The 18506-nt window shown below is 46.7% G+C and overlaps 1 protein-coding gene across 1 annotated transcript; it reads left to right on the top strand.

The window, feature by feature from the left end:
• Positions 1-17645: 17645 nt before the first annotated feature.
• LOC129683516 (cytosolic arginine sensor for mTORC1 subunit 2-like) lies at positions 17646-17952 on the top strand (the record flags this gene model as incomplete). The annotated part of the gene is given in 1 exon segment (XM_055616228.1): positions 17646-17952. A coding segment is annotated over 1 exon segment (116 nt), but the record flags the coding sequence as incomplete, so codon positions are not given.
• Positions 17953-18506: the final 554 nt, after the last annotated feature.

Below are 18506 nucleotides of genomic sequence, written 5' to 3'. Positions count from 1 at the left end.
CTCAACCGTGGACTTCTCAGGCCGAAACTGACCAGCCAAGACTGGCTGTTCAGCTAGATGAGTGACACACACCTGTCTGTTCTCTCCCTCCGATGTGGGGGTCTTGGGGGTTGAACTCGGGTCATCAGGCTTGGCAGAAAGCCCCTTTACTCACTAAGTCATCTCACCAGCTTCATTATTTTACTTTGTTTTCTATTTTAATTTAATTTGAGACAGAATCTCACTCTGTAGTCTAGCCTGGCCTGGAACTCATGACTGCCCTCCCTCAGCCAACTTGCAGTCTGGGGGTTACAGATGTTTGCTACCATGCCCGGCTTTATGGAGACTGGATAAATCGGGCTTGCTCACCTCACATACGCACCATGACAAGCGTGTGGCAACACGCACACTAAATAAATGGGAGACTGAAATTAAATAGAGATAGGTCTGGCCAGCAATACATCCACCCTGTCCTGACCCCGTGAGCTCTCAGAACTTTGCCCACCAAGGGCATCTGACTCCTGGGGGCAGCCATCCAGAAAGACATCTCCCATCTCTCCCCCTCTCTCCATCTGCTGCACCTTTACCTCTACCCAGGTGGCTGCACCCTCTACTGACAGCTTCAGGCCAGCTCCGCAGACACTAGGCACAGACCAGGCCACTGGGGAGCTCCTCAGGTCCAGGGACCCCAATACTAGCTAAGAATCGGGCACCATCTGCCTGGGAAGAAACCATTGGTGTCTGGTCTCAAGCCAACTGGGAACAGACTGGGATGCCAGCTGACAGGATCTGAGCACAAGGACATTAAGAAGAGTCAGCAAACATCGTATCACCCAGGCTGCATGGCATTTTGCTTCTTAAAAGTCAGTACTTGGGCTGGCAAGGTGGCCCAGTGGGTAAGGTACTTTCCACCAAGTCTGAAACCTGAATTCGCGCTCCAGAACCCACACGGTGCGAGAGAGAACTGACTCACACAGGTTGTTCTCTGACCTCCACGTGTGCACCCCGGCATGTGCACACACAGACAGGTTTTGGTTTGGGTTTTCCAAGACACGGTTTCTCAGTGTAGCCCTGGCTGTAGACCCAGGCTGGCCTCGAACTCAGAGATCCACCTGCCTTGCCTCTGACTCACAAATGCTTAGATTAGAGGTGTGCGCCACCACAGCCCAGGGAAATTTATGATTTAAAACTAAAAACTGATCATTCATTAAACTGAAAATTAGAGAGGTTGAGAATATTTTCAGTCTCTAGTTAGAATCTGATTTAGACATTTAAATTTTGTGTGGTGTCGAACAAGCCTTACTTCTCCAGCCTCTGTGTGCCCTTCTCTACAATAGGAACAATAAACCAGGTGTGGTGGCTCATGTCTGTAACCCCAGAACTCCAGATAGCTGAGGCAGGAGAACCATGAATTCCAGGCCAGGCTAGGCTACAGAGTGAAATTCTGTCTCAAAGTAAAATAAAATAAAGCCCCAAGTTGGCTCAGTGGATAAAGATGCTTGTCACAAGCCTGAAGACCTGAGTTTACTCCCTGGGACCCACATGAGTTCAGTCCCTGAAATCCCTACATAGTGGAAGAGGAGAATCAACTCCCATAAGCCCTCCTCTGAGGTGAGAGAAGAATCCATCTTCAGGCCCACCCAGCTAATCCCGGAAAAAATTCCGAGGCTCCAGCCAGGCACTGCCACAACCCTAAGCCACCCACCCAAACCACCATTTGTGGATACCATCCTAGGAACGGCAGTGGCTTCACACATGGCTTCTACCCTGCAGCCTTAGGCCATCGGGAACCCACTATCTGTGGGTACCTTCCTGGGACCAGCACCTGGCGGCTCAGACCTCCAGCACTCACTCTCCCTGCCGGTGGAGTGAATACCTTCCTGTACTGAGGGTGAGGCTCCAAACCTGGGCGCCCACTATCACAGTCCTGTGGACATCTCCTGGGTACTAGCGGATCCGGGTTCCAAACCTCAACACTCAACATCCTGAGGACACCTTCCGGGTCGCAGCGGCTGTGGTTCTTACTCTCACTGCCCTGTGGAGGGGATACATTCTGGTACAGTGGGGAAAGGTGAGGCTCCATTCCGCCTGCTCCCCTCCTGCCTGGCTCACCCGGGTCAGTCAGAATCAGCCAACACAGCACAGTGAACACAGCAATGCTGAGGTAGGCTTGAGTCCCAGATTCCATTCCCCATTAAGGGAAGCCTGTGGGGCACTGGAGCAGCTCTAGAAAAAGAGATCTTTCTGCCAGTGCCCCAACAGCCTGGCTCACATAGGCCAGAAACAGCGAAGTGGAGCTGAGCTAGGCCCCTGACCCAAGTTCCATTGTCCTCCTCCCCAAGGAGGCCTGTCTGGCACTGGAGTAGCTCTAGGCTCGAAGATCTTTCTGCCTGCTCCCAAACAACCTGGACCACCTAGGTTGGAAACACAGGAAAATGATTTTAAATCTATGCTTATTCAGTCATTAGAGGCACATAAAGAGTAAATGAAAAAAAAAAAAAAATAGAAGTCATCATGGAAAGACAGGAATCCACATTCAAACTGATGAAGGAAATGGTACAAGACATAAAAACAGAATTAGAATCACTAAAGAAAACACAAACAGAGAAAACCCTGGAGTTGGAGAACTTAGAGAAAAGATCAGGAACCACAAAGGTAAGTATCACCAACAGAATACAAGAGATGGAAGAGAGAATCTCAGGCACTGAAGATACAATTGCTGAAACTGATACATCTTCCAAAGAAAAAATAAAATTGCAAAAGTTACAAACACAAAACATCCAAGAGATACAAAAGAATTGAAATAATCCCTTGTATCCTGTCAGAACACCATGGTCTAAAACTAGACATCAACAATAACAGAAATAGTGAAAAGCCTACACACATATGAAAACTGAACAACTCTCTACTTAATGACAACTGGGTCAGGGAGGAAATACAGAAAGAAATTAAAGACTTCCTGGAATTCAATAAAAATGAAGGTACAACCTAACTTATGGGACACAAAGAAAGCAGTGCTAAGAGGAAAAGTTCAGAGCACTAAGTGCCTTCATAAAGAAATTCAAGGCGTCTCATACAGGCAACTTAATAGCTCACCTGAAAGCACTAGGGAAAAAGAAGCAGACACACCAAAGAGGAGTAGACGGCTGGAAATAATCAAACTCAGGGCTGAAATCAATAAATTAGAAACAAATAAAACAATTCAAAGAATCAATGAAAACAAGAGCTGGTTCTTTGAGAAAATCAACAAGATAGACAAACCCTTAGCCAAGCTAAGAGGGACACTAAGAGCCAAAACTAAGAGCCAAAAGGCAGAGGGACACTGTCCAAATCAACAAAAACAGAAATGAAAAGGGGGCCATAACTGAGGACACTGAAGAAATCCAAAGAATCATTAGGTCCTACTTCAAAAGCCTATATGAAACAAAATTTGAAAATGTAAATGAAATGAACAATTTTTTTGATATATTCTATTTACGCAAGATGAGGTAAATAGATTAAATAGTCCTATGTCACCTAAGGAAATAGAACTTGTCATCAAAAGTCTCCCATCCAAAAAAAGCCCAGGACCAGACAGTTTCAGTGCAGAATTCTACCAGACCTTCAAAGAAGCACTAACCCCAATACTCTTTAAACTATTCCACAAAATAGAAACAGAAGGAACATTACCAACCTCATTCTATGAGGCCACAGTCACCTTGATACCTAAACCACACAAAGACCCAACAAAGAAAGAGAACGTCACACCAATCTTGCTTATTAATATTGATGCAAAAACTCAATAAAATCCTCGCAAACTGAATCCAAGAACACATTAAAGATATCATCTGCCACGACCAAGTAGGCTTCATCCCAGGCATGCAAGGGTGGTTCAACATATAAAAATCCATCAATGTAGTCCATCATATAAACAAACTGAAAGAAAAAAACAAAACAAAACATGTGATCATCTTCTTGGATGCCTAAAAAGCATTTGACAAAATTCAATACACATTCATGTTTAAAGTTTTGGAGCAATCAGGATACAAGGAACATACCTAAACCTAGTAAAAGCAATATACAGCAAGCCTATATCCAACATCAAACTCAATGGAGAGAAACATAAATCAACCCCACTGAAAGCAGGGACACCACAAGGCTGCCCACTCTCTATCTCTTCAACATAGTTCTTGAAGTCCTAGCTAGAGCAAAAAGGAGATCAAGGGGATACAAATCGGAAAGGAAGAAGTCAAAGTATCACTATTCGGAGATGATATGATAGAATACATGAGTGACCCCAAAACTTCTACCAGAAAACTCCTTCAGCTGATAAACAGCCTTCAGCAAAGTGGCTGAATACAAAATTAACCCCCCAAAAAAAGCAGTAGCCCTCCTATATGTGAAAGACAAAGGGGCTGAGAAAGAAATTGGGGAAACAACACCCTTCACAATAGCCACTAATAACATAGAGTACCTTGGTGTGACTCTAACCAAGCAAGTGAAAGATCTGTCTGAAAAAAACTTCAGGTCTCTGAAGAAAGAAATTGAAGAAGATAACAGAAGATGGAAAGATTTCCTATGTCCATGGCTAGGGAGGATTAACAGAGCAAAAACAGCCATCCTGCCAAAAGCAATCTATAGATTCAATGCAATTCCCATCAAAATACCAACACAATTTTTTACAGACCTTGAAAGAACAATTCTCAATTTCATATGAAAAAAAAAAACAGAATTGCTAAAACAGTCCTGTATAATAAATTATCTTCTAGAGGTATCTCCATTCCAGATCTCAAGCTGTACTATAGAGCTACAGTAGTAAAAACTGCATGGTACTGACATAGAAACAGACTGGTGGATCAATGAAATCAAATCCACACACCTACAGAAACTTAATTTTTTGACAAAGAAACCAAAACTATACAATGAAAAAAAGCATCTTCAACAAATCGTGCTGGTCTAACTGGATGTCTACATGCAGAAAATGCAAATAGACCCATATTTATCACCCTGCACAAAACTAAAGTCCAAGTGGATCAAAGACCTCAACATAAAACCAGACACACTAAATCTGTTAGAAGAAAAAGTGAGGAAGAGCCTTAAACTCATTGGCACAGGAGACAACTTACTGAACAAAACACCAACAGCACAAGCTCTAAGATCAACAATTAATAAATGGGACCTTGTGAAACTGAAAAGCTTCTGTAAAGCAAAGGACACTGTCATCAGAACAAAATAACAGCCTACAGCCTGGGAAAGGATCTTCACCAACCTTATATCTGACAGAGGGCTAATATCCAGACTATATAAAGAACTCAAGAAGTTAAACAGCAACAAATCAAGTAATCCAATTAAAAAATGGGGTACAGAGCTAAACAGAGAATTCTCTGCAGAGGAATATCGAATGGCAGAAAAACACTTAAAGAAATGATCAGTGTTCTTAGTCATCTGAGAAATGCAAATCAAAATGACCCTGAGATTCCACCTCATACCCATCAGAATAACTAAGATCAAAACCTCAAGGGACAACACATGCTGGAGAGGTTATGGAGAAAGGGGAACCCTCCTCCATTGCTGGTGGGAATGTAAACTTGCACAACCAGTTTGTAAATCAATCTGGTGCTTTCCCAGAAAATTAGGAATAGTGCTAACTCAAGATCCAGCTATATCACTGCGGGGCATATACCCAAAAGATACCTTACCATTCAATAAGGACATTTGCTCAACTATGTTCATAGCAGCTTTATTTGTAATAGCCAGAATCTGGAAACAACCCAGATGTCCCTCAGCAGAGGAATGGGTACAGAAAGTGTGGTACAGTTATACAATAGAATACTACTCAGCAATTAAGAACAAGGAAATGGTAGGAACTAGAAAAGATCATCCTGAATGAGGTAACCCAGAAGCAGAAAGACACACACAGTATATACTCACTTCTAAGTGGATATAGGTGGATGTAGGATAAACATACTAAAATCTATAGTCCTAAAGAAGCTAAACAACAAGAAGGACCCCAAGGAAGAGGTTGAAACCTCACTCAGAAGGGCAAACAGGATAGAAATCTGAAGTAGAAGACAGGAAACAGAACAGGAGCCCTCCTCAGGGGACCTTTGAAAGACTCTACCCACCAGGGTGTCAAATGACATACTGAGACTCATAGCCAAAGTTGGGCAGAGTGCCCAAACCTTATGGAAGAAGAGGGAAATAGAAATACCTGGAGGGGACAGGAACTCCACAAGGAGAACAGAGCCAAAATAGCTGGACCCAGGGGGGGCCTGCAGAGACCGATACTCCAACCAAGGACCATGGATGGAGATAACCTGGAACCCCTACTCAGAGGAAGTCCATAGGCTGCTCAGTCTCCAAGAGGGTTCCTAGTAAGGGAGGCAGGGGCTGTCTCTGACATGAACTCAGTGGTTGGCTCTTTGATCACCTCCTCCTGGGGGTGGGAGGAGCAGCCTTACCAGGCCACAGAGGAAGATGATGCAGCCAGTCCTGATGAGACCTGATAGGCTAGGATCAGATGGAAGGAAAGGAGGACCTCCTTATCAGGGGACTAGGGAAAGGGCATAGGAGGAGATAAGGGAGAGGTCTACAGCAGGGATATAAAGTGAATAAATTGTAATTAATTAATTAATTTTAAGAAAGAAAGGATGCCAAGTCACAACAATCTCTTCCAAAAAGAGGAACAAAGAGAATACTGTCTGAGTGTTTTTTATGAGACCAGCGCTACCCCAGTAGCAAAATACATATATATATGTATGTGTGTGTGTGTGTGTATATATATATATATATATATATATATATATATATATATATATATATCTTTAGCTAACATAAGGAAAGAAAGCTACAGACCAGTATTTTTTCATGAACATGGCGGTAAAACTAACCCTCAACAAAGTGCCAGCGAATCGTTGGGCCTGTAAAATGCTCAGTGGATGGAGCCGTGCAAGCCTGGCAGCCTCAAGTCCAAACAAGCAAAATTGGCAGGAGAGAACTGACTCCACACAGCTGTCCTCCAACCTCCTTACTCGAGCAGTGCACATACACAGAATATTAACAACAACAATAAATACGTACATATTGGCCAATCAAGTCCAGCAGTCTAGACGTTAATTAGACAGAGGCCGGAGAGATGGTTCCCAGCTACGATTGCAGGACCGGAGCCGCGGTTCCAGGGTCCGGGTAACAAGGCAGGTGTCTCTCACACAGCCCCAGGCCGAGGGGCTAGAGACAGGAGAGCTGATGAAGCTTTCAGGCTCCCAGTCTGCCTGAAAAAAAAACCCTGAGCTTCAGGATTAGAAAGAGACCCCGCCTCGGGGGAATAGGTGGAGGGAGTCAGAGGAGGAGACAAGATGCTTTCTACCGGCCTCCATGCAAGTCCGCACATACATGTGCTCACACGCGCGCGCGCGCACACACACACACACACACACACACACACACATACACAAAAAGAAAATAAACACTCTTTAAAAGAATAAAAAATTAAAAATAATCATACAACATGACTTCTACAGTTTTTTAAGATTTACTTACTAGGTTAAGTGTTCTGCCTGCTTGTACACCTGCAGGCCAGAAGAGGGCACCAGATCTCATTATAGATGGCTATGAGCCACCATGTACGTGCTTGCTGGGAATTGAACTCAGGACCTCTAGGAAGAGTAGTCAGGGCTCTTAACCTCTGAGCCATCTCTCCAGCTCAACTTCTGTAGTTTTGGAAGATAATGGCTTTGGAAGATTGAGATTTTTACAAAGTGTAATACTGGGCTCCTGGAAGGGTTTACGTCTCACAAGACTCATACTTACAAGTTCAGACTGCTCTAGAAGAGCTAGCCTGGCCCCTCTGTGGCTTCTTCCTCTCGAAAGTGCTATCTACCATGTAGTAACAGGGTTCCTTGACAGACACTATGTTGTTTGGACTTTCCAGCCACTAGACTCTAAAATCAAACAAACTTCTTTATACATTTTCCAGCAACAGCTATCCTGTTCTAGTAATAGAAAACAGTTAAGCACTAGGGATCACAGAATAGTCAAGGTGACAGGACAATCTTGAGATCCTAAAACGGCAACTTCTGAGCCCAGCTTGGCCCTCACAGAAGCCTAGCCCTTTTGAGCTAGTTTCCAAGGCTCTTGGTCTATTTATTTGTTTTGAGACAGTCTCATGTAGCATCAAAATCCCACATAGCCCAGGATAATCTTGAACGCCTCACCTTCTTGCCTCTGCCTCCTGAGTGCTAGGATCACAGGCACACACCATCACGCCCAGCTTTATGTGGTGCTGGGGACAGAACCTAGGGCTTTAGAGTGCAGACAAGCACTCTACCAACGGCACTGCCTCTGAAGTCCTTTCTTGGTTTGTGGCAAGCCTGGAGCTTGTGACCCAGCTGGAGAAAAGAAGACCACTTCACAGGGTACTGTGGGCTCCCGTATTCCTGCTGGTGGGTCATGCTGCTTTGTCCAGAAAACTCAATGATACACTCAGAGTATAGCAACTTTGGTGGTATGCTCTTTATTGTCCACCCCCCCCCCCAAAAAAAAAAAAAAACTGACAGAAAGCTGGAGGAGCCATGAGCTGAGTGTTGCCCAAGAAAGTATCATCAACCCTTGGAGATGTGAACCAGTTTGCTCAGTAGAGATCCAGGACAGATAGCTGTAACTCCAGAATAGCTCCTCTTCTAAGGGCTGGGACGTGGGGTCAAGGGTCATGATACTATCCGAGCCAACCCTTTGGGATGGACTCCCCAGTTCGCCCCCCAGGAGCCTGAGAAGCAATATAGGTGGGAAGTGTTCACTTAGGTGTCACACACAACCACTGGCAGGGGACTGCACGGTGATGATTTTACCTCAGGAATGTCACCTCAGCAAGACCTAGCGGCCAGAGCTTCAGACGGAGGGGTAGCCTGAAGGCAAATCCAGGTGTGAACTGGAGCTTCAACCCCCATCCCACGGACCCAGGGCTCCTTCATACAGCTCTAAAGGGCCCCTAAATGAATAAAGCCTAGCTCCCACCCCGGAGCAACATTAGGTGTACATTAGTAGCAGAAACTGGGGAAATGAGGTTGATACTCGTCACTGAGGGATTCTGGATTCTAGGCAGGAACTCGACCACCAAGTCAGACCCCTAACCCTTCACTGGTCAGGTGCTCCAAGGCAGAGCCTGGCCGAAGGAAGCAGGACACTGGTGGTGCATATTCAAACAGTGTAGCTTGACCTAGACCCCGAGTCTCTCTGTCTCTCTCTCTCTTTGCTTCTGACCCACTGAGAGGTGAACAACTTTAAGCTACCATATTTCCCTGCCATCATGTTCTGCCTCCATACAAGCCCAAACCCATAGGGCAAGCAATCAAGGACTGAAAGGTCTGAGACTGTGAATAGGATCAGTCTTTATTTCTTGAAGTCATCTCTATGGCTATTTTGTCACAGTGACCGGAAGCTGAGTAACACAGTGCCTTGGGCGCTAGAGGAATTTAGTGGGAACAAAGTGTATTAACAGCAACGCAGTAGTCTCCTCACAGGATACCCATTTAAGGTCTGCCTGATGATTCGTGGTGGACCTCCTGGTGGTTGCAGGCCTGTCATTCCAGCTACTCAGGAGATGAAGGGAAGAGGATCAAAGCAGAAGGCCATTCTAGGCAATTTAGTGAAACTCTGTGTCAAGAATGAAAGGTAAAAAGAGAGGTAGGGTAGCCTGTAAATAGAGCACCTCCCTAGAATCCTCCAGGGAGGGCCTGGAGCGTAATTACCAGATCCTAATAATGCCATTAAACTGTGCATCTATTGCTGTGTTAATCCATCGGCGACATCACAGCCCACCAGAGCCAATCACTTCTCAGTGATTGAATCCATCAAGTGCGGAAGCAATGTCTTGGGTAGGATACTTGATATTGGATATATCACAAGAGGTCTGTCCCTGGGATGGAGATAATGGCCCGGATGAAAGAAGTAATGTTGCTGCCTTGTTAGGTTTCTTTTGCTGCGATGAACATCACGATCAAAAGCAACCTGGGGAGGAAAGGATTTATTTCAGCTTACATCATGGAGAAAACTCCGCTCGGGACAGAAACTCATGCAGGGCAGGAACCTGGAGGCAAGGATTGAAGGAGAGGCCATGGAGGAACACTGCTTGCTACTTACTGGTTTACTCTTGTTTTCTTCTAGGACCAAGAACCACCCGTCCAGGGATGGCACCGCCCACAGTGGGCTGCGCCCTCTCCCATCAATCATTAATCAAGAAAATGCCCTACAGAATTGTCTACCAATATGAAGGCCAATATGAAGGAGGCAGCTCCTCAGTGGAGTTCCGCCCTCCCAGGATACTCTCGATTTGTCTCAAAGTGACAAAAACCAAGGAATGCAACTGTTTACAATGATCCAATCCACAGTGCTCAGGGACCAAGCAAGCTCTGCCTGTGTGGCGTCTCCAGGTGGGTGGGGTGTGAGGACAGGGGTGCCGCCAGCAAACAGGGCCATATCAGCTTCCTGACACTTTTTCAAAGACTATGAGAAACGCTGCTGCCTGCGGTCAGGCTCCCTCCGAATCCCACGTTCAGTGGTGAGCTCCTTTCCTCCTCCTCTTCTCCTCTCCTCCTCTCTTCTTCTCCTCCTCTCCTCCTCTCCTCCTCTTGGGCGCTCCCATCCTTTCCTCCTCGCCTTCTCCCCTCCTCAGGGATCCCCACGGCCTTCAACAGTGTGTCAGACACAAGGAGGGAGAATCAAAGCCAGGACTAAAGAAGGACCTAGAAGGGGCTGGAGAGATAGTTCAATTCCCGGCAACCACATGGCGGCTCACAATCATCTGTAACAGAATCTGATGTCCTCTTCTGTCCGATGCTCCCTTCCGGCATACATGCAAATAGAGTGATTATGTACATAAATAAGTCCTTAAATCCAAAAATAGAGTTCTTCCAGATTTTTCTTCCTTCTTCAAAAAAGGCTGGAGAGCAAGGTTCGGTTACGAGTATTTGTGGCTCTTGCAGAGGACCTGGGTTCAGTTCCCAAGTCCACCACAACCACCTGTCACTCCAGCTCCAGAGGATCTGACGCTTTCTTCTGGTCTCCTTGAGCACCTGCACTGCTTTGAGTAAGAAGTTTTCATGACTAAGTGAACCTAATCAAGGTAAGGTTCACCCATCATTGACCCATCATTGTGCTCCAGTCCCCCTCCCCCCAAAATGGTCTGGTAAGTTACCAGGACTTAGGGATGGAAAGAACTTAGGGATGGTGGCTATGAGCATGTCCTACTCTTGCAGAGGACCTAAATTCAGTTCCTATCACCCTCATCAGGCAGCTCTTAACTGTTTGTAACTCCGGCTTTGGGGGTGGGTGGATCTACAACGGCCTTCTCTGGCCTCTTACCACACTGCACTCGTGTGCAAACTCCCAGACAGACACACACAGTCACTGAACCCTACACTGAACCCTTCTGAGCGCACGATTCTGATACCTAAAGACTTCCCACTAAGCTCAGCCTCTTAAAGATCCAGCCACCAATCAACAAACCGCAATGAAGACCAAACTTCCAACACAGGAGCCCTGGAGGCCAGCCACAACCAGATCCTTAGTGATTTTTTAAATTTTATTTACTTTTTATAAACAGTCCTCAAGTGTTGCTGACATGAAAACCCCTAAGAGAAAGAGCGATCCAGTTTAAAATTATATTGCCAGCCATATGTAATTTTGACTACAAAAAAGAAAATCTGTGCATCACAGTGTTCTGTACTCTTAGCCCTTGGGGAGCTGAATTGAAGAGAATTAGGAGTCCAAGGTCACTCTTGGCCATTCTGAGGCTAGCCTGGGCTACATGAGACTTCATCTAGGGAATATGGCTTAGTAGTTAAGACATTTCACACAAGCAGCAAGCATGGGGAGCACAGTTGGGGTCTCCAGGATGTGTATAAATCCCTTGTGGGGAGTTTGAAGATGCAGTGTAGAGGTAGAGCCTTTGCCTAGCATGAGCAAGACCCTGCCTTCAGTCCTCACACCACCACGAAACGCACCGATTTTCGGCTGGGTGTGGTAGCTCACGCCTTTAATCCCAGCGCTCAAGAGGCATAGGCAGGTAGGTCTCTAGAGGTTGAGGTCAACCAGAGCTATTTTACAGAGATCTCGTCTCAAAAAGAAAAAAAGAAAACCCTTGTGACATGGCGGCCCTACTGAAGGGACTCTAACCAGTTAGAGTACAGCAGGCGCCTCGCTAGAAACCGTTCGATTATACTCCTAAAGCCAGCCACAAAGGTCTGTTCTCTTATTTGGCCACTTCCTCCTCCTGGGGCTGACTACCAGGGTTCAGGTATTAAAGTATTGAAGTGCAGCAGTCAAAAGCCCCTTAGGCTCACCTAATTAACCTATCCAATCAAAATTAAACACCTAACACAAAGTTTCCCCTTTTACCTTTATAAACCTCCATTTGCCTATGAGCGACATCATCTGTCTCCTCTCTCTCCAGAGGCAGTACTTTGTCCCACTTCAGGATAAACAACCCTTCCCCCTCTCCCTTGTTCCCTTCCCCTTCTCCCTCATCCTCTATCTCCTGTCTTTGTCTCTTATTCCCTGCCCTCTGTCCCTCTGGGGCAAATAAATCTCCTTCGTGCTGAGAACCTGGTCTTGGGGGTCCTGAGCTGTTACCATTACTTTCACCTATAATTCCAGTGCTCACTCCAAAAGTACAGATAGGGCGTCCCCAGGAGCACGCTGGCTAGCTAGATCAGTCACACTGCAGTGGGCAGTTCCGGCTCCAATTGAAAGATGTTGCTTCAGTGAATCAGATGAAAAGTGAGAAAGGAAGTTTCCTGACACCAACCTTGGGCTTCCACAGACTCACAAAGAAGCACAGGTATACGTACGTGCATACATACCAGGCACAAACATGCACATTGAAAAAAAAAAAAACATTTAAATGTTGATGGGGCAGGAGAAAGGGCTCAAAGCTTAAGAGCCAGGCCAGGCGCTCACAACAGCCAGTACCTCCAGCTCTAGTGGACCTGGCGCCTTTTCCTGGTCTGCACAGGCTCCTGCATGTGCACGAACATTCTAGCCCATAAATGACAAATAAAAATAAAATCTCTTTTAAAATGAACAATAGGCAATATTGTTAATCTTGACAATGTAGTTTTTTTAATCCAATACCTCAAATATTATCATTTCAACAAGAAATTAAAATATATCTTTAAAAAGTCGTGAAATACCTGACATTGTTTTCCCAAAGGGAGTCTTTGAACTCCCACAGAGCATCTCAACTTCAATCCACTCTACCAGAGTTGAATGTACATTTGGTGGCTTTGCACAACTAAACTGCTTCCAAGTGATGTGGCCACCTTATCTTGGTTGAACAGAAAATGCCCTGTGCTTGTTCAACTGAAAGTCACCCATCCTCAAAACCATCTTCCTCTCAGGCAAAACAATTGGCCAACGTCTGCCGATCATGCTTGGATACTTTCCAGTGCCTCAGTGGCATTTCAGCTTTTAAATGTAAACTTAAAATAATGCTGAATGAGCTAGGCTTGGTGGCACATACATTTGTTTGATCCCAGCACTCTAGAGCCTGAAGCAAGAGGATCCTTGTGAGTTCGAGATCAGCCTTGTCTACAAAGCAAGTCCAGGACAGCCAGGGCTTGTTACACAGAGAAACCCTGTCTCAAAAAATAAATAGATAGATAGATAGATAGATAGATAGATAGATAGATAGATAGATAAAAATATTACTGAGTTATAATGTGTGTTGGTCATGGCAATAAGCTATGAGAGAGATCCTGTCTCAAAGTCAAGAGTTGGGGATGTAGCTCAGTGGTAAGAGTGGATGCCATGATTCTTCCAGTGTGAGGGTCTGGAAGTGTGGCTCAGTGGTAGAGCTCCTGCCTAGAATGTGCCAGTGAAGGGGCCTGAGGATAAATGTAAAGAGCTTGCTTAGAACCATCTAGGGAAAGCCTAGAAACACGGCTCAACAGTAGAACTCTATCTATCTCCAGCCCCTACCACCCCCAAACCAACTCCCTATGCAAAAAAAAAAAAAAAAGAAACACACCTTTATATCAAGATCCAGTATCTGACTGTACATACATCAGACCCACATGATTAAATCATAAGTTCTGACGACAGAGCAACCTCTCCTTACCATGTGCAATTCTCTGCCCTTCTGGATTCTTGATTGGTTTTTATGCTAGTCGTGTCCTGCAAAACTGATTTCACCGTCCACTTGCAAGTCACAGCCTGCAGAGTGGAAAATACTGATTTGGTCCACTGGAAACCGAATCAAGAAAACTGGCCAAATCCTGACTGGAGCCCTGGCTGTTTTGTTTCGTCACCTGTTGGTTGTTTTGTGATGCTGTGCCTCTGGCCCTCCTGACCTCCGAGCACTGAAATACAAATGTGTGCCATCATGCCCAGTATTTTTCCCCATGTGCAGTTCTGACTGGCTGATGCCCACTTATACTAACCCTCACTCTAACCATAGCCTGTGTTGCCTTTCAGGGTCCTGAATGCATTTTGGTAGAGGAAAAAAGGTGTTTCACAATGTAGTCCAGGCTGGCTTTGAACTCTTTTTCTTAATTTTTCCTTTTTTAATGATTTGTTCTTATTTTATGTGCATTGATGTTTTGCCTGCATGCATGTCTGTGCGAGGTGTCAGAACCCTTGGAGCTGTAGCTACAAACTCTTATAAGCTGTCGTGTGGGTGCTGGGAATTGAACCCAGGTCCTCTGAAAGAGCAGCCAGTGCTCTTAACCACTGAGCCATTTCCCCGGCCCTTGGATTCTTTATGTAGCTGAGGACGACCTTGAACTCATGATCCTGTCTCCCAAGTGCTGGGGTTATAAATATGGACCACAAAACTGGCCTCCTGGCTGCATTCGTACCTGTGCTTTCTAGATGCAGAGCCCATTGCAAAGGCATAAACATATATGCATGTATGCGTTCCCTAGATAGTGAATGAGTCTTCACAGTGTTAACAGTGAGGAAACAGCAGAGAACACACAAGACTATTGCTTTTCCATTCTTCTTACATTTACTTAAAGATAGCATGTGTGTGTGAACGAAAGGACAACTTTACGGAGTTGGCTATCGCTTTCCACCAAGTAGGTCATGGGGATTGAATTCAGATCAAGCTTGGCAACAAGCTCCTTCACCTGCTGAGCCATCTCATCAGACCCCCAAATAACTGCTTTTATGGAACAGAGATTTTAGAGATTGTTAGACAAGCCTCTTATTTTTTCCTTTTGTTAAGTTAGGTTTTTGTTTTGTTATTTTGAGACAAATCCTCATTACATTTAGCCCAAGTTCGCCTTGAATTTATGACATAGCCCAGGCTGGTCTCCCACAGATAACAATCCTCCTGCTTCGACCTCTGAGCACTGAAACTCAAATGTGTGCCATCATGCCCAATATTTTCTTTATTTCCAGTGCCGGGCAAGCACTGTCCCAACTGGCTACATCCCCAGCTGGAAACAGCTTCTGCATGAGCTGTCAGGTTCGGTGCAGCACCCTCAATCCAAGAGCTGGCAAGGCAGGAGCCGGAAAACCAAGAGTTCTGGTCTACCCTGGACTGCAGGAAACCCAGTCTCCAAAAATTCAGGAAACAAAAATAAGGGCTGCAGGGACACCTTGGTGGCTAAGAGAGGACCCGAGTTTGATTCTCGGCAGTCATGTCAGGTGACTCACGACCACCTATAATTCCAGATCCATGGAATCCAATACCTTCTTCTGGTCTTCTAGGGCACACATAACCCCAACACAGACACAACATATACACACAGAGGCACAGATACATAAGTGAAAATAAAACAATTTTTTTTCTAAAGTAAATAAGGATCTAGAGAGGCGGCTCAGTGGTTAAGAACACTGGCTCCTCTTCCAGAGGTTCCGGGGTTCTGTTCCCAGCACCCACAGAGCAGCTCACAACCATCTGTAACTCCAGTTCCAGGTGGTCAGAAACTCTCTTTTAAACTCCCTGGCGCCAAACATGCTTGTGACACACACACATACAGGCAAAACACCTATATACTAAAAAAAAAAAAAAAAAAGAAAGAAAGAAAGAGGTTTAAAATTTTAGTTAAAAGAAAAAGGCTGGGAGTGCCTCAGTTGTTAAGAGCGTTTGTGTACTGGGTTATGAAGCCCTGGGTTCTATCCCCACCAAGGTATCAGATGTGGCACTGACCATCTGTCACCTCAGGAGAGGGAGGCAAGACCGGAAGTTCAGTGTCATCCTCAATGATATAAAGAAATGAAGGAAAACAATAGATACATGAGACTGTTTCAAAAACAATAAAAACAGAACGATTATATATTTAAATTTCGTGTGTTTGTGCGCACACGTTGCCATGTGCAAATCAGAGGACAAGCTACAGGATTCGAGTCTCTCCTTCCAAGGTCTGGGGCCGGTAGATTGAACTAGGGTCCTCAGGCTTGGCAGCAAGTGTCATTATTACTCACGGAGCCATCTGGAAGGCCCAGTCTTTAGTGAAATCAAAGAACTAGAGGGATGGTCAGGTTATAAGACATAGTCAAGATTCTGGGTGTCACCTCCTTTCACGGGAATGAGGCAGCGTAAGAAGCCCCTATCTGATAGAGGGGACTGAGAATGTTGAGATTGACCTGCAGGATCTTCTCCCCCAAAAGAGTTCCCCGTTCCCTCATCAGGTAGACTTGAACCACCACATCTCCAAAGCACTCTGCCAAAGGGCAAAAGCACCAGTCAGTAACTTTAACCCAGAGGATTTCAAAACCCAGTCAACCGTGAAGCGGGGGTGGGGGTGCATATTTGCTGAACAGGTCTCCATGCAGCACGCAAGCCCGGGGTTAGAAACACTAGGGATGACTCTCGCTCGGATTCGGGTCCGCTCTCTCCCCTCCCCCGCACCCTCTTCCCTCCCGGGGATCCACAGTTACTTCAGCAGCTCTGCACTCATGATCCCGGAGACCCGGGTCCTGGCTCCCGTGCCTTATCTCTCTCCTCCCTCACATTTTCCGCAGCAACAAAGCCAAACACAGTACCGTGGGGGCTTTCACGCTCCCGTGCGTTTGGACACGGTGTTCCTTCTGCCTGGAAGGCCGCACAGCTCTCCCTCTGAGAGGCCCCCTCCCCCAGCCTGTATGCTCTCATTCAGACCTCAGCACCCTACTCTCTTTAACCCAACCCTTCTTTCGCTTTGGCTTCCCTGTACGACAATCACCGAGTCCTCTAAATCTCTCCTCTGGCAGGCTCAGGCCTTCTCCAACGCTGGAGTTGTTTGTGGAGGAAAGGGGCTTGCGCTTGACACCCCAAAGAAAGCTCCTAATCCCGAGTTTGAGCGATAACAAAGCATGCATTTGAGCTTAAGTCGGCTCCAAATTTCCCCATTGGAGTCCTCTGTGTCCCTGGGGAACCCCGAAATCTTGCATTCCGGGTGCACCTTGGCTCAGCAGCCCAGCCCCCCTGGCTTGACATCAGCAAACTGGAGTAGTCCAGGGGGAAGGGCCGCGTAAAAGTGCGGGCGTGAACTACAAATCCCGAAAGGCATCGCGTGGCCCTGCGGCCGGCGCCTGCGCAGCACCAGCCCGGCGTTTGAGTGGCAAGTTGTTTGTTACAGCGAACACCAGCTGCTGCTGCGCCGGGCGCCGCGCTCCGCCGGGCGCTGTTTGCTTGTCCACCCTGTAGCTCGCTGCACCCCGCAGGTTTTCCCCAGGCCTCCCCCTTTTTTTTTTTTTTTTTTGCAACTTGCCAAGCTTCCTTTTTCTGGATCGAATACGAATCAGTCCAGCACCGAGCTCCGGGCCCCCTTCCCTGGGCCGGTTGCCCCACGGCTTGGGGCGTGCAGGGGGCGGGGGCCGCGGCTCGTCCCCGTCCCCGTCCCCCCCCACTCGGGCCACCGCGGATGATCCGCCGTGGAGGACCTCTGGGCGGACGATGGAACTGCACATTTTGGAACACCGGCTTCAAGTTGCCAGCGTCGCCAAGGAGAGTATCCCGCTCTTCACCTACGGCCTCATCAAACTTGCCTTCCTGTCTTCTAAGACCAGGTGAGAGAAAGAGTGTAGGGCGAGGAGATTGGGGGGGGGGGGCGCATGATACCCGCCCCGGGACAGACAAAGAGGCGCACCCCGGGGGGACGCAGTGCAAAAACAACTTCATCCCCCCACCACCCACCCCCGGGATCTCTGCCATCCTCCTGCATCGGACAAAGCCACCCCTGTGCTCTCTAGCCAGGGGGTCCCCTCTACCTAGATACCCCACTACATTGGGCCTCCAACTGATGCCACCAACACCCAACCTCCCCCCACCCCCATCTCAGTTCCTTCCCTGAGATCCCGAGTAACCTCCCCAAATGGCCTCTGTGATGCATTCGTGAATGAATGAATGAACGAATGAATGAATGAAAAACAGGTGTGGGGACCCGGAGGTGGAAATTAACAAACTAAACACGCCCCAAACCCCCATCCATCCACCACCACCACCACCACTCCCCTCCTCCCGGTTGGGCCGGCCCCCCTGTAGCCACTGGCAAGCGGGGAGGGATGGCGCTGAGCTTCTACCCTAGAACAGAAAAATCATAAAATCATTAGATGTTTATCTCCAG

This window comes from Psammomys obesus, unplaced genomic scaffold, assembly GCF_907164565.1.
Source record: "Psammomys obesus unplaced genomic scaffold, mPsaObe1.curated_primary_1811, whole genome shotgun sequence".
In the NCBI taxonomy this organism is placed as follows: Eukaryota; Metazoa; Chordata; class Mammalia; order Rodentia; family Muridae; genus Psammomys; species Psammomys obesus.
This window is presented reverse-complemented; position numbering and strand designations above follow the sequence as displayed.